General features: G+C 54.3%; 1 protein-coding gene across 6 annotated transcripts in view; it reads right to left on the bottom strand.

Annotated features, from left to right (window-relative positions):
- DIDO1 (death inducer-obliterator 1) overlaps nt 1–16,399 on the bottom strand; it is a 44,070-nt gene that overhangs the window by 23,251 nt on the left and 4,420 nt on the right. For 3 of the 6 annotated variants that reach the window (XM_045296913.1, XM_013008136.2, XM_045296915.1), the window contains exons 2-4: nt 3,624–3,795; nt 1,921–2,029; nt 480–1,263 (exon numbers count right to left, since the gene is read on the bottom strand). In XM_045296913.1, the coding sequence (XP_045152848.1) occupies nt 480–1,263; nt 1,921–1,957 (821 nt within the window). In that variant the 5' untranslated portion in view covers nt 1,958–2,029; nt 3,624–3,795. Of the gene's footprint in view, nt 1–479; nt 1,264–1,920; nt 2,030–3,623; nt 3,796–11,891; nt 11,925–12,116; nt 12,183–12,631; nt 12,695–16,399 lie in introns of those variants that run through there. The other 3 variants (XM_045296914.1, XM_045296916.1, XM_045296917.1) reach the window with 3 other exon arrangements.

Below are 16,399 nucleotides of genomic sequence, written 5' to 3'. Positions count from 1 at the left end.
AAGCCTAACCCAGCAGGCTGCAGCACCTCAGTGCTGAAAGGCAGAACACTTGCCCACCCCCCACCCCCCCCAAGGCTCTCCCTGAGGCTCATTCTAGGTTATCCATGGACCAGAGCATTCTGATGGGGCACTGTAGGGCTGAAGCTGCCCTGAAACCCCTCGAAACTCAACATTGCTGCCATCGACAGGGATTCCCCAACACCACTGGCCTCAAGTCGCCTCCCCAGATGCCTGGTCCTGCCACAGCTCAATGCTCAAGGAGGGAGTGTATCACCATGAGGAGTGCTGTGGCCAGTGGTGACCACACTAGGTGGGGCAGCTCTCAGCAAACCCGACCCACTCCTTGGCTTAGTATTTAAAGTGGCAGTGAGTGAGTACTAACTTCCTCATCTCTCTTAACTGAACAAACTACCTCCTCCCAGCTGCCTCGGAGCAAGGCCCAGCAGCTTCTCTGCAGCAGCTCACCGACCAGGACCCACCTGTTGTTGTGGGGCTGCCGGCACAGGCAGTACAGGGCATTGGGGTCGTACCCCTCACACTCGGGCTTGTGCTTGAGCGACTCTGTGGGCTCATGCGCTCCGAGTCCCTGAGCCACTCTCCCTTCTGGCTGACTGTCCCTGGCCACCTGGCCGGCCTCAGGCTGGCCCTGGCCAGGCTGGGCATTCCCGGAGGCAGGGGCTGCCTCCACACCCATCGCTTCCTCCGGGTCCTCCTCGTGCCGCCTCTTCTTCAGACGGGTCAGGGGTCTCTCGGCGGGTTCCTGCTCCCGTTTCTTTCTCAGGCGATTCTGAAGCTCTTTCAGAGTTAGCCCATCACTGTCACTATCAGAGGTGTCCCCCTCCTTCCCGAGGGAGCCTGGTCCTTCCTTGGCGTCGGTGGCCCCGGGCTTCAGGCCGCTCTTAGCCTCAGAGACACTCTCTACGCTCCCTTCCGAGGCCGTCTCAGCGTCAGTGACCGGGCAGGACGTGGGCTCTCCGGTGTCTTCCAGGGTGGCGGGCGCGCTCCTTCTGCCCCTGCGCCTGACAGTCGTCAGGAACTCCTCCACCCGCTCCGTGCGCTTGGGCTGCCGTCCGCTGCGCCGCAGGGACAGGCTCTGTGCCGGCTGTAGCGGCCGCTCTGGAGACTCAGCCTCCACGTCACCCACACCCTCGCGCTTGGCGATGGTGGTTCTCCGGAATCCCCAGGTTTTCCTGAACTCCTTACTCGTGGGTTTGATGGCCTTGGGTGCTTCGTCCCCACTCGGGTCCCCTTTATCATCCATGCCTGATGAGAAACCAACAAGGCACTTACACATCTGAGTGAGCAACCCCTATACCACTGAGCTCCAAGACCACTGCCTGGACTTGAGAGCCCTCCACTAGGGTGAGCCGCTACGACCTGCCTTTCTCAAAGTGGCCTGTGCAGCATGACGTGCCTGGACGTGCTTTGTGAAGAAAAATTCAGTAGTTCTACTCAATGTTCACAACAAAGAAATGCAGCTAGCAACTCAAGTCTACACCTGCACACCTGCCTAAGTGGAAAAGGCCCACCCCCATTTCCCGGCACTGGCTGGTGGCAGCACAGCAGGCACGTGGGCTGAAGGTCAGAACTGGGCCAGGGCTTCAGGACTGTCATGTCCATCCTAGGTTCTTGTGGCCCCAGTGCCCCTGAGAGTAAGCTGAACCGGCCCTCGGCTCCCAACATCAGCTCAGCTGCTGCAGGGCCTGGTGGATACCAAGGAGAGAATGCCCCACTGAGTCCTGCCCTGGGCGGTCTTCAGCCAGTCACGGCATTTGAAGCCACTGGGCTTTAGGTTAGTGGTCGTGAAGCCTCAGCTCACTGGACACTTAGAAGATGCTGAGCTTGCATTTCTGGCCTCTGAGGGATGACCATGCAGCCTCTCGGTGTCTGTCTGGAGGACCCCAACAAGACAGGCGATACCTGTGGTGTCTCCCAGGCAGCCAGGTGTCAGTTGCATCCAGAAGCTAGTGATGCCCCCAACTTGATGCCATGGTTCATCCTAAGGGAATGTCTGGCACACCGCAAAAACCTTAAAAACATAAAATACATACATTCAAATTTGTCTGCCACCTGAGGTTTTATGTGTTTCGGCTTCCGCCTTCTCATTTGCTGCCAACAGTGACCTCTGCTGTCCTCCACCACCACGACACCTGACAACACTCCACGTCTGTTCACCAGGCGGGACCTACTGTGTCAGCCTCTGTTTCTGACCACTAATTTGCTGAAGGCCAAGCTTGACAGTGGAGACCTTAACTCCACTGCAAAATCCCCATACCAGCGGGGGCTCCACTGAGCTCGGGCCTTTTAATAAACCTCAAGCAGAGGGCTCACCACCATCAGTCCCCTGACCGCCCACCCTAGGCAGCCCAGCCCTTGAGATCACTGGTTGGGGCTGCCATTAAGGAAAGCGGGGTGCTCTCAGGACGAAACCGTTTGTGCTAGATGGAAGGCATGGAAGGCACTGTGAAGCTCTCCATCGAGCGTGATGTGTGCATCCCACCATGGTGCCCTTCCGGCAGCCGTTGACGGCTCCCCTTGCCCACCCATCCCACTGAAGTTGCTGGTTCTCTGTGAACACCATCATGACCTCGTGCAGCCGGTCCGAGTTTTTCTGTTCCTTAAAATGCTGTAAAAGGACCCAGCTGAACTCAAATAGGGTGGCCTATGTCCATGTCCCTGAAGCCAAGACTTGTATGCCTGGGAGCAGGCACCCATGGAGCCCGAGGGCAGGTACCTCCTGCTCCCATAGGTGGCCCTGAGCCAGCTATACAGCATTGCTTTGAATACCAGCTAATCTCCTAAGGTGGCTTAGCTAAGGGGACACGACTCCCCTACTCACAAACACACTGTCCCTCCGGCATCTGGAACGTCTGCACTGAGGCAAACTAAGGCGCAACAAACCTGTCCCCACCCCGGGAGAGCGGAACTTTCATGTAATTGTTGATTTCTACTCAAGTTGAAAGGCTGTGACACCAGCAGTTCTGAACCATGCAGGGTCCCTGTGCCAGGCTTCCTGACAAGGCTCATCCGCCACCTCAGTGGGTGGCTTCCAGCAGGTCAACAATTTCCCTACAAACTTGGCTCTCACGAAGGAGACTATACAAGGTACAGGGACTCCAAACCCACTGCCACCAAGTGGCTCATGGGGCACCCCCCTCCCCACCCCCCGCCCCGCAGAGGAGTTGGGCTTGAGTGGCTGGCGGCCCAGTGTCTAGGCAGTGTCACCAGGGCTCCTTGCAGAACCAAACCAAACTTGCTGCTAGGGGCAGAACTAACGCCTGTGGGAGCAGAGGCCTCGCCTTTCTCCCTGGTGGATGGACAGTGGTTACACACAGGGCTGCCAGGCTGCTGACCCCAAGGTAGCAGCCTGGGAGAACAAGGAGGTTGTCTATCTCTGTCGAGGGCACAGTCTGGCAAACCCGCGGGTCAGAGGGACTTGATGGCAGTAAGTATGTGCCCCAGTGAGGCAGCAATGCAAAGGGGCACCCGAACCACATTCCTAACAAATGAAACCTTCCCCAAATCTCTCAGGCGGGCTCCGTCACATAAGAGTCTTTCCACAGCAGCCACTTCAGAAGGAGAAACAGCGACTTCTGCTGCTGTTGGGCATGCGGCTACTTTACCTGGCCCCACCCGACGCAGAAGCTGAGCCGCTTCCTGGCGTCCCAGGTACGATGGAATCACTTGGTCCAGGTCATCAAGCGAAAGGTATCCAAACAAGACTGTCTAAAAATTAAAGTATTTGTGGTCTCCACCACTCAAACTATCGATTGCCTACTCCTATGGAGTCAGCTCCTGAAAGAGAGGGAGAGAAGGGTTATAGCACTCAGTGTTATTATGACTACGGTAACAGGTATACCTCACACCGCCCAGAGAAGGCGCGCCAAACCTCTCAGGTAGCACACTGAGTGGTGAGCTTCATGCCACACAGTTGGCTGCCACCCTTGAGTCCAGGGACGAGAGGACCCAGCTGAGACCAGAGAGCAGGCCAAGGTGAGGCCCAGAAACCAGCTTCTTGCCAATCGGCACCCCACCCTCAAGAGACAGCTCAGCCAGACCCATCCCCCAACACTGATGAGAAGGGCACCCTCTCCTCAACAGTCTGGGCAAACACACACACACACACACACACACACACACACACACACACACACGGGTACAGCGCTTTTTTTCCCTATTCATCATTACAGAACGGTATGTTTATTTTTAAATTATTATTATTATTTGGTATGGCTTTCATTGAAATTTTAATTAAGATAAACATGTTTCCTTTCCATCTGTGTGGCTTTAAACTCACCAACCCCTCTATGGCCTCTTTCAAACGGCACCCTGACAGGCACTGTTCCTCCCAGAGACCCACATGTTAGTGTTACCTCTCCCTCTGGCCACCTGCATTCAACTGACTCCCTCTAACTGTGGTCTCCCTGGAGACAACTAGGAACAATGGGCAGAAACTCTGAGGGAGGAGGGGGCACTCAAGGTTCCTTTTAAAGAGACAATGTCTTCTCACTCCCCAGAGTCCGCTGCCCTGTGGCAGCACCCTAAGCCCTGGAATGACCGCTGAGCGAGGGCAGGCACTTTGTGGCTGGTTCAAAAGAGCTGGAAATAAGCTGGACCTCTGGGTACACAAGGAGCCCTGGTGGCTCGTGGTTATGGGTTGGGCTGCAAAGTCCCAAGCTAGCAGTTCAAAACTACCAGCCACTGAGGGAGAATGGCAGAGCGTTCGACGCCTGTTGAGAATCACAGCCTTGAAGACCACGGGCACTGTGAGTCTGCTCGATGGCAGTGAGAGTGGTTGTGCGCACAACAGCGAGCACGAGAAGGCAGATACCCCCCCCCCCATTGAGAAGCCCCGAGTCTGACACAGGAACACTCAACAGCATGGGAGACACTGAACGCCCTGAGATCACTTCCTGTCCTGACTTCTCATGCAAATGGTACAGGGTGACTTTCAATTTCTTCAACACAAATGCTAACTCGCAATTCTGGTCAGCATGGGGAATAACAACATATGGATCAGGGTGAAAGTTGAAGAAAAAAGGGTGGTGGTGGTGGTGGTGGTGGTGAAGTTCTTAACACAACTCTCCCCACTGCCAGTGGGCCAGCTCCCCCGGACAATGGGCAGGCGGAGTGCTGTGGACCCTCAGTGGCTCAGCACCTGTAATAGTCACGCTCACAGCCCTGGGCCGTCCAGGTACTGCGTGGCCATTGGAACCACAGCTAAAGCCACTTCAGTAGCAACAATGATTGTACGAGCAGAACGTGGAAAAAGTACGTATTTGCTATAGAGCAAACTATCTCAATAAAACCAAGAGGTTTGGGACTCAGACCCCTGTGGCCTACTTATGGCCATGCCCAGTTGGGGTGAGGCTGGCACAGGGACACTGGCTGGCAGACTTCATCAGGAGCCACCTCCCCCATCAGGAGCTGGCAGGCTCACCATGGCAGACAAGTTGTCCAAAGCTCTCACTTTGCTGGAAGGCCTGGATTTTGTCCTGAATAACAAATGCCACCCCTAGCTGTCCTTAGTCCGCAGTGTTCACTCTAGCTGCACAGCTGCCACACACCCAGGGTCGTCACCTATGCGTCCACACCGCACACATCTTGCCCTGGTTACTGGTGAGGGGAATGAATTGGGGGTGAGGTGGGGGGAATGTAGCTGGCGGGTGAGTGAAGGGAGGAGGAGGGTGCTGGGTGACCTCCCAGTCTAGAAGTGCCCCAAGCAACAGTCAGAGGCAGCGTGCAGTGAGGCTGGCGGCCCTGGCTGGGTGCCCCTCCAGCCCAGGGACTGCAAACAGTTCCTTGCCCAAACCCTTCTTCAGGGGCCTCTCCATTCCCCCCAACAGACTCCCCAATAAGCAAAATGCTAAGCTTCCTAAGTGGAATGTCTTAAAAATAAACCCCAAACATCTGTTTTGTGTTATCAAATTAAAAACCCAAAGCACCCTATTCCACCCAGCTACACATGGCTTAAGTCTCCCCCTAACCCAGGCAGGAGTGCACAGCGAAGAACCACCAATGGTAGCCAGGACCCAGTGGTTTTCACTAGTCTTGAAGAAACTTTAAAATACACGAGGGTTTCCAAAATCAATGGAGAAGTTCAATGATCTTTAGTTCCACATACGTGCCAGCTCTTGAATGATCCACAGCCACCATGATGTGTCTCAACACAGGGCTTCCTACCTCCAGTCAGCAAGCCATCTCTGTGCCCCACCTGCTGGTAAATTGCTGCACTGCCTGGTTTTCATTCCACAGCAGCAGCCCCACCCATAGATGCCACCACTCACAGTGACCCTACAGGACAGAGTAGAATGGCCCAGCCTGTCTTCTTTATGAGAGGAGATGGCCTCATCTTTCATCTGCAGAGTGGACGGTGAGTCTGAACCTCAGACTGCTTGGTTTCCAGCCCAATGCTTACCCCACAGTACCACCAGGTTGGATGGAAACAGTAAGTTCGTAACCTCAGAAAAATTCTATGGTACAGTGTCTAACTGAAAACAATTATAGCCCCCACCAGCTGGAGCGTACACAGCATGTTGCAACAAAGCCTCATTATTTTGGCTTCCGAATTTTTGTTAGTTCTGAGAAACTAACATTTAAATTTACTTCTGGACTCACGGAATGGCACACAGTGGTGTACTCAGCTACGAACCACACCACGAGGGCTTGGCGATTGAACCAACAGGCCACTGAACCCCCTGGGGTGTGTGGGGTCTCAGTCTGGTCCCGCCCCGCAGCAGTGGTGACTTGCTTTAAATCTACTAGTCTGTTATGGATCTTCTCTACCAGCAAGGGGCCATTTGTTTGCAGCGTCACGAGAGCTTTTGGTGAGTCATCCTAACGGGCAGGGAATGAGCCCAGCACCTGTCCCCCTCAGGTCTGCACACTGGGGACCTGGGGGAACAGCGGACACAGACTCAGAGCTTCCATTTACACTGAAATCCTTCAGAAGCCCACAGCAAAGTGCCAAGTTACATTTCGCCAGGCTAGTCCAACTGTCTCCAAGAGGTAAACAAAGAAACATCTAGAAACCGAGCTACTAAAGGAAGCGTTTGGTGGCGTTTTCTCCAAACACACACACCTTGGGAGCTGTATGTGGCAGGCGTGTGCCCTGTGGCGCTGCACAGTGGAGGCTGTTTGCTCCCCAGGACTGAGTCACTCAGATTGCCCGTCAGGACGCCTGCCTGGGTTGACGGGGTGCACTATAAGCCCAGACTAGGGGGAGGGGTCCTGGAGGTCACTCAGAGTGAAAGCACCATAGCCTTCCTGACCCTTTTGGGCGACTTCTCCCAAGGCTCCAGTGTGAGAGCCCCTACGCTGCCAAAGCTGCCCCTCCCCCATTGCAATGCCCTCCCCCTATTGTACCACACTGCCCCCTTACTCCCACTGGGGAGATGGAAAGCTGCCCCACATCAAGTGCACCCTGGCCTCATCAGGTGGGATCAAGTGGCAGCATCACCGAGGAAAAGCTGCACGTCCATTACCAGCCGCACTTGCACCTGGGGACTGACTCTCCCACATTCCCCCAAAGCAGGCCCCTCAGGGAACGGATGGATGGAGCTTAGACAGCCCATCTTTATTCCTAAAAGCTGTCAGTGTTGCCAGTGACTGCATTTTTAAACTCGTTTCTCAGGAATAAGGGAGTTTCGCAGGGCCATCAAGAACAGAGGATCTCCAAGTAGTGCATGGGGTCCAGAGCCCTTTGGGAAGGCCTGTGGGGCCGGCCAGGTCTCCATGAGTGAGAGATGCCTCGGCCCAAGCAGAGAGGCAGCCCAGAGGGAGGATTTTCTACAGCCCAGGCAGACAGCCTTCAGAGAGAAGTCTGTGTGAAGGCCTCACTAATTGGCTTTTGTCTTGTTTTGACTGCATTTTCATCTAATATTACTTGTTTTCATGTAAAGATTCATTAAAATGAGTAAGATTTTAAAATTCTGAATGCCTAAATCTGGTAAAATACTGGTAGACAAGTTAAGAGTTCTAGTTGGACACAAATGTTATGGCAACAAAGAGGTCCTGAGGTCAGCATGAGAGGGAAGGGTCAGCAACAGAGCAGTGGACACCAGGGTGTGTCCCACAACCTGGGTCTTCTCACTCTGGTCAGGGCTGCCCGTCGCCAATCAGAAGGTGATGGTATCAAGTGGTGACACTCAGAGGGGGCTGCCTGTTGGCTGACTCAGAAGGGACAGGACCGAGGCAGCTGCTGGCAGAGGTGGAGGCCCACACAGAGGGTCTGCCACCACAAGCTGGCTCTGTGTTATCTGTCCTGACTCTCCCTGCCTCCTGGTCCCTGGGCCTGGCAGTGGTTGGGTAGAGGAGTCTAAGGTATTGGGAGGTCTAGGTGACCTCACAGGGGACAGGGCTTTGTCATCGTCACCACACGTGACACTACATTGCGCTCCTCTCTAGGCTGACTCAGCAGCCAGGATGCAACATCTACAGCCCCGGTGCCCACCCCCATCCCCACCACAAAATCAAGCTGGGTACATTTCCACGGGGCAGATTTTGGGGTGGGGGTACTCTGGGCTTAAATTCTTGGGGCAGATGTAACCCTGGGTGTCTGCTCACATGTCCCCCGCACAGACACCCCGGCACCTGACTGTAAAACAGGCACCTTGCAGGGCTTCTTAAACAGCTTTCTGAAATGACCCTGTGGCCAGTCACACACGCCTGCATGCAGCAAACAGAAAGGCCCAGGAGGTGTTCCAAGGGGGCAGCGAGCCCACCGGGCACACCCGCACTGGGTTGTTAAGGGCTGAGCGTGCTTTGCTGGGCTGTGGGGCGTACACAGCAGGTGAGGATAGGGACGATGATAAGGACGCCAAGGGCCACAGGTTCCCTAAGTTATGTGGTTGACTGCCCCCTTCTCTGTGACCCCTGGCAGTGAACAACTTTTGTACTACAGCCCACAATCCAGCATAGTAAAGCTATGTCTGCCTTTGCAGTCCCTCTGGATCATTCTAGCCACCGCTTGCTCTGAGGGTGGCATCACCCACTTTGGGAACGAACTCTGCTTTAAACAATGGTGAGGAAACGGCATCATCAGTCAAGTCCCTATCATCCTGCTGGGAGTCAAGTTTGGAAAAGCAATCCAACCCCTTTAGGACCACAGTTAAAGGGCTGATGACTGCTCAGGGCATGGAAAGGGCAGTTTCCAGTCAGCTGGACACAGGGTGCCTCCCCAAAATGCCCACTTCCCTGATGGGACTTCTGGGCGGTGGTTCACTGCTGTCTAACTTCTGTCTTTATACTTTCCCATATGGTTTTCATCTCCCATGTAGGAGTTGTCTTTGTAACCAAAAACATAGTGAAAGGCACCACCATCTCAAACACACCGACCTTTTCATAAAGGTGCCATCACACGCCATTCAAACGTCTGCGTGCTCCCCACACGCCAGCCTGACACCACGAGGGAAATGTCTGCTTCAGAACGAGACACAGAATCCTCCCCAAAGTATGCACAGTTACACATTCCCTCCTGTAACGACCATTCTCTCAAACGTGTGACTCTCAAAGGAAAGGGTGCTTACGTATTAGTGACTCCACAGCAGCTGGCTGACAGGACAGTTCAGACCTAGCCTCACCGTGCCTTTCTCCCGGAGTCATTTCATCTCCACGATGGAATTAACACTGACAGAATGGCCAATAGAGGTCATAAAGCCGTTAACACAGGTACTCACTGTAAGGGACCTCCTTTAAACGAAGAGGATGCTCCCGAAGGACAGTGTGCTCAGTGGACTTCCTGTGCCCACCAGGCAGGTGAGACAGCATGGCCCCGTGGTCAGGCCACACCACAGGGCACTAAGGACTCACACCTATAGATGCTTTCCCCCTCTTCTCCGGTAGGAGCCACAAGAGGCCGCTAAGTCTCATCAGAGCTCAAAGAGGCCTAAACCCAGGTGAGCTGTGAACAGACTCCATGTGAATGAGAAGTGTTACAGAGAACGCCTCCCCAGGACTGGACAGAGGTCGGCCCACCCGTCCTGAGCGAGGTACTGGATGTCCTTGGAAAGACTTACAATAATCAACAGCAGGACCAGCAAACTTGACTGCCAAAGGACAACGGAGCCAGTCTTTGCTCCCCTGCCCACAGGAAGGCAAGCCCACCTGCTGCCCTTGCGGCCACAGCTCCTCAGCCAGCCATTGTGATGCTCACACCATCATTGTCTGTGAGAGAGAAAGTGTTGCCATGGACACTAGGGATGAGGACGACAAGGGGCAGTCACTATTTTATGGGTTTCTGCCCTTTTTAACAGAATTCACTCTGGATGGGAACAGTCCAAATTTAATCAAATACCAGTAAAGGCAGCTGTGGAAGGAAGGAAGGAAGGAAGGGGCCACCTGCTCTGTGAAGAGCTACAATGTAGAGTCTGGATCCACACAAAGGTGGGGTTTGCGGTAGAAAGTTTCCCTAGCTTACAGACTCAACTCTGTCTCATGTGGGGTTAGCTGTGAGTTGGAAGTGACTTTGATGGCAGGTTTGAGGATAGAAAAGTCAGAAGAAATTAACGATGCACATTCCCAAGTCAGTGAGATCTCCCGCCTCTGCAGCTCACTGTTCTCCGGGGAAGGCAACCGATGGGAGCCTTCCTGGGTTCAAAATGGGGAAAAAGCAAGGAGCAGACTGGTCAGAGAGGACCCTCTCACAGTGGTTCTCAACTTTCCTAACGCTGCGACCCTCTCATACAGTTCCTCAGGTTGTGGTGATCCCCAACCATAAAATTATTTTCGTTGCCACTTCATAACTGTAATTTTGCTACTACTACGAATCGTAATGTAAATATCTGACATGCAGGATGTCCTCTCATGCTTACAAACTGAACATAACATAATTAAAGCATAGTGATTAATCACAAAATATGTAATTATGTATTGTGAAATATGTGTTTTCTGATGGTCTTAGCCGACCCCTGTGTCAAAGGGTCTCGACCCACAGGTTAAGAACCGCTACTCTAACAGAAGCACCACAACAGGGCAGACCGGTTGGCAAGGCTGGGATGGATGGAGACAGCTCCCTTCGGGCTTACTGCAGGGTGCAGCAATGCTGCACAAATCCAGAAGTGGGGCTAACGGGCTTTACTTTCTTAAAATGAAGGGCTGACATACCTTTCTTATAAGTTTCTTTCAGCCAGGGCACAGGTGGCTCGGGGGAAGCCACATGAAACTCGGGGCTGGCAGAGCAATGTAAGAGTCTGGTCTGCATGCTCAGCTCCAAAATCCTGGGCAAGCCACTGCCTTGGGTTTCAGCTTCCCAGAAAAGGCAGGGGTGGGACAGAAACACTAGCACCACCCTGCCACCAGGCCTGGGCTCCCAGCTCTGTAAGCACCGAGACACAGCTTCACACACCATACTGTCCCATGAGTCTGATGAGGTCACAGTGAGCCACCACAAAAATCTGTGTGTGCCGTCTCTTCTTGTAAAATGTCCCTAATTTGTTACTCGCAAATTGGATCCCATCATTATTCAATCTATGTCGTCAGGGCCTAAGTGAAAGTCTCTTTACCAACCAAGTTGCTGTTACCTAGGGCCAAAACAGGATGCTCCACGACCAGCTTCTGAGAGAGCAGGCAGCCTGACTTCTAGTCTCATGGCCTAGTTGGGGGGTTCGGCAGACACCCCAACAGAGGAGAGCTGGGTGGGAGATGGAGCAAGGGGGCAGCCATGAAAAGCTGCTCTCTCTACTTCCACTATTCCTGGAGGGCAAAGCTGACACAAACAAGGCAGGGCCAGCTTACACAAGGTTAACCACACAGATGACCCAGTAACACGCGCCCCCCTCGCACAAAAACACCCCATTGTAAGTTTAGGCATTTGCTCTTGAAGAAAACGACACCCATTTCCTGAAAGCCTCTGCTTACAGCGCCAAGCAAGCCACGAGCCTGGCAGCAGTTACCTTTCCCCAGAGTGAAAAGCTCGTCGTTCCGTCCATCAAAAGTGAAAGTAAACACCAGAAACATCTCTTCAGTCTCCACAGAGGATTCCCTGCAGGGCTGCCCACGGCGAGACTCGTTCACACGGGTCCCCAAACCCCACCCCGCCAGTGACAACCCGCGCGCAGGAGCAGCGCCGCCCCGGCCCAGCGCCTCTGGGTTGAGGCCCGGCCTCCGGCAGCGCTCACCCGGGTCGCCGGGCAGTGACTGTTCCCATCCTACGCGCTCTCCGCCCAAACAGCGACAAGGACACAACCACTCGGCCCCAGCACTGACGGTCAGTCCGACTCCGAGCCGCGCCGGCCGCAGAGGGACCAGGGACCGGGGCCTGCCCCGCAGCAGGGCGTCACGAGGACGGCCGCTCGGACCCAGGGGCAAAGGGCTGCCCGCGTCCGTTCGCGCCGCTAACCGAGTGCGGCCGGCGGCTATATCGCCGCGCCGCCTCTCCCCTAAGCCCCAGAAAGAGCGCAGGGCCCCAAACCTGCAGCCAGACCCGCCCGGGGTCCACAGCCCCGCTGCCTGGACTCGCGCGTCGGCGCTGCTTTTGCCCCTCCCCCCGGGGCGGCGGCCGCCATTTTCTGTGGGAGCGGCGCGGGCTCCGCGGGACCCGCCGGCCGAGCTGGGACGCAGCCCTCGGCACGCCAACTCCGCTCCCGCGCGGCCCGTTTGCCTGCCCTCCGCCCGCACTCCAGCCGCCACTTACCGCGGGCCTCACGGGTCTCGCAGCCATCTCCTTCCTATGTACCGCGAAGGGGCGGTGGGAGTCGGCGCGACGTCAGCCACCGAGATGACGTCGAGCAGCCAGAGCGCCCAGCTACGAGTGGCGCCCCCGCGCGGCCGGAGGACTGCACCCGGCAACCTGCCTAGTGCGCACGCGCCTGAGGGACCCCAGCGCAAATCTTCGGGCGGTTGCTTCCCGCTTTCCCAAAATCCCTCCGAAAACCTGAGTGGGATCGGGGCTCGCCAACTCGCCCCTAGGATCCGTCAGCCAGCACTTGGTGGCAGCACACAGACGCCCCCGTTTGAAGGAAACTCCGGCGCCCGGGGACGGGGCGAGGAGGAAATCGGGAGAGAGCCCTTTTCTTGGCCCGACTGCACAGTGCTGCGGAGGTTACCTGCTAACCGCAGGCCAGTGGTTTGAACCCACCAGCCTTTGCTCCGCGGATTCCTGCCTCTGACACCCTGTGGAGCAGTTCTAGCCCGTCCCGTAGCGTTGCTCCAGAAAACAGAACAAAACCTCACTGCCATTGAGTCACTGCCGGCTCAGGGGCCCTACTGGAACTGCCCCTGTGGATTTCAGAGACTAACTGCTGGGGTAGAAAGTCCCCGCTCTCTCTAGGTAGGTGAGGCTGATGGTCTGGAACTTTGCACTCAGCAGCCCAACAGTTCACTATACCACCAGGGCGCCAATGTCCCTACGGTCCTCACCAGTTGTTCACAGGGGCCTGTGTCCGGCCGTGCTCGGAGCAAAACCAACGAGCGCCTGTCTTACATGCGAAGGTGGGGGCTCTCACCGTGAGTTTCACTCCCGCCCTTGGCAGAGACCAGTCACCCAGTGTCAGTCCTCTCCTTTCGTTTTAAGTTTGATCTGCACTTCATTCGTGCATCATATCATAGTTCAACCGTATCATGAATTGTACTTCATTACCACAAATCAACTTTAGAAAATTCTCTTCTTCCTCGCACTCAGAGTAATAATTGTGACATATACACAACTAAATGTTCTCCAATTCAACAACTTCTACATGTATAATTCGGTGCCACTGACTACACTCTTCATGTGCAACCTTTGATAGCCTTTTCCAAGTTATTCTTCCCACATTAACAAACTAAATGCTCCCTGAGCAAAAACACTTCCTCCTCCTTCACCCATGGTAGTTATTGGTCAACTTTGGTTTTTCTTTTTTTCAGTAGTTTCCTTGACATACTATCTACATATCATACACTTCTATAAGTCACTTTTAAAAGAGTGATCTATACATTATCACAATCAGTTCTGGTGCATCCATTACTCCCCAATTCTCCAGCCCTCTACTCATTCTGATACTGCAATATTATTTCTTTAATGGAGATGTTCAACCCCTTAACAAACGAGAACAGATTTAAAACCATGGGACATACCAGCAAGTCCCAGTTTACTAGACCCTCAGTTGGAATCCAGAGGAGTCAGAGGTGAACAAGCAGTTAGCCCTGGCCTATCAGAAAGGGCCCTGGTGACCCACTGGGTAGATGCTGGGCTGCCAACCACAAGGTCCTGCTGGAAGAGAGACAGCTCTTAGTCTCAGAAACACACGGGGTTGGGGTGAGGGTGGGGGATGCTATTCTACCGTCCTGTAGCATCTCCATGAGTGAGTGAGTGGGTCCTGCAGCTGTCCCTCGTGAGGCCATGCTCAGTCTTTGCGCCCACCCTAGGGAATCCTCTCTTCCTCTTCAGCTTGTCTATTTGGCGGGGTCCAGAGTACCAGGCCTGGATCAGCACTTACAGATAGGGCTGGGAGGGCCCTGGCGGAGTCCCGCCCACCCCACAGACTGGAGGTGCAGGGTGGTAGGGTCTGTGCTTCCACCACTAGCTCCGCATTGCGGGGGAACCCATAGGACTCTTCCAGACGGCTACCTGAGTGGCAAGTTTCTGTTGACTGGGTCTCACACCAGGACGTGAGGCCTCCGAGGGGTTGAAAGTGGGGCAGAGAACTCAGTAGCCCCGAAGCCGGCACCCCCAGCCCATGCCAGGGGCGCTCCCTCCCGCTAGCAGTCTCTGGGCTTTTGACCAACAACACATCTCCAGGTCCGCAACAGGGGTGACACCCAGACAGCCAGGCGCTCAACAACCCTGTGAACTGAGGCATTGACAGGGAGTTATGTAGTGCACCTCCCCACCCCACCATGGATCATACATTCATAGGGCAAGGTATAGGGTAGCTTTTATTGCTAACAAGAGCTTCAAACACTGCATGTTTTTTGCAAGACATGGGTTTTCATGCATTTACATGTTAAAAGCTAACTGTGTCAGTTAACTTCAGACAAGCCTACCTGCATGGACCCAGACTCAGAAATGCAGATAACCCTCAATGGGGCAAGTGGGGCACTCAGCTTCACCTCCTCTCAGAGCAGCAGGCAGCCTGTGCTGTGACCCCATCCCTAAACTCTATTTCCCCACCCCCACCTCGTCCTTGAGCTGCATCCCAGGCCTGGCCTGAACTTCGCTCCTGTGCTGCCTCTGGGGCACAGTTGCGCCAGGCCACGTTGCAGAATTCAAGGGGCTGTTGTTGAAGATAGCACTAGTGCGGTGAGGAGAGGGAACGGGCAGGGACATGAGCAGGAACCTGCAGGACAGAGAAGAGGTAGAAACCCAAACAAAGCCTTCAAGGAAATCACATGTGAAAAAGGGCGGAGGGCCTGGTTTTGCAGACATTCTGGAAATCCCATGATCTCTCCGTCTATTTGGAGCGCCCTCATGACTGGTGTAGGGAAGAGGGACGCTACAATTCTCATACAGGCCCCGTCCCTAACAATTTCCCCTAAGTGAAGCATCTCAGAAGTGAAAGAGCTGCCGAAGCAGTGGTTTTCCAGAAACGTGCAGGGCTGCACAAAATTAACCCCTGCCTGGCTGCGGCCGTGCTATGGGGGTTCCAAGAGGGATCTTTCCTTTTATTCTGAACTCCAACAAAATCAGTGCCCATAAATGCCAGTCATTGCTGTTCCAAATCAATCCAATCGCTTCGATAATTTAGGAGTGATAACGCTCATGCTGTCTTAGGAGGAGTAAGACCTGCCAGAGGCCAAGGTTTTTATGGTTCTTCTACAGAGAACAACACATCCTGTCCGTTTCTCTCATCCTCCACCCACCCAAAAAAAGCACTTACAGCAGCGGTTCTCAACCTCCCTAATGCCGCGACCCTTTCATACAGCTCCTCATGACCCCCAGCCATAAAATTACTTTCGTTGCTACTTCATAACTGTAATTTTGTTACTGTTTGAGTCATAATGTAAATATCTGATATGCAGGATGTTTTAGGCGACCCCAAAGGGGTTGAGCACTGCTGGCGTATAGTGTGATTATAAAGGCTCGCTGGTGGGAATGACACGGGTGGGACCCCCAAGACGGCGCCCTTACCCTCAGGTCTGGAACTGAACTCACCCCGAGTTAGAACCATCAACCACATAGGGTGGAAAGGGCAGCATTCCCCCAAGGTCAAAGTTCAGAGGGCTGGGAGGGCAGGGGGTGGAGACAGGTAACTGGGTGGAAGGGGGATGAGCGCCAGTGTATTGAGGGGTCTCCCGCCTGCACTGCACCAGAAGGCGCATAAGCTGTTGGTGTGAAGCGGTGATTGTCTCTAAACCGGCTCCTCACTCACAATAAAACGTTTTCCAAAAAAGAATGACTGTAAGAGGCTTTGAATCAAAAGTTGAGAGAAAGAAAGAAAAAAAAAAAGCTGCGTGTGTAAAACAACACAAGAAGAATGTGGCCCGA

This window comes from Echinops telfairi, unplaced genomic scaffold (assembly GCF_000313985.2).
Source record: "Echinops telfairi isolate 266 unplaced genomic scaffold, ASM31398v2 ScPeMD7_7414;HRSCAF=8452, whole genome shotgun sequence".
Lineage (NCBI taxonomy): Eukaryota > Metazoa > Chordata > Mammalia > Afrosoricida > Tenrecidae > Echinops > Echinops telfairi.
The sequence above is the reverse complement of the archived record's forward strand: the minus strand, read 5'-3'. Positions and strand labels throughout refer to the sequence as shown.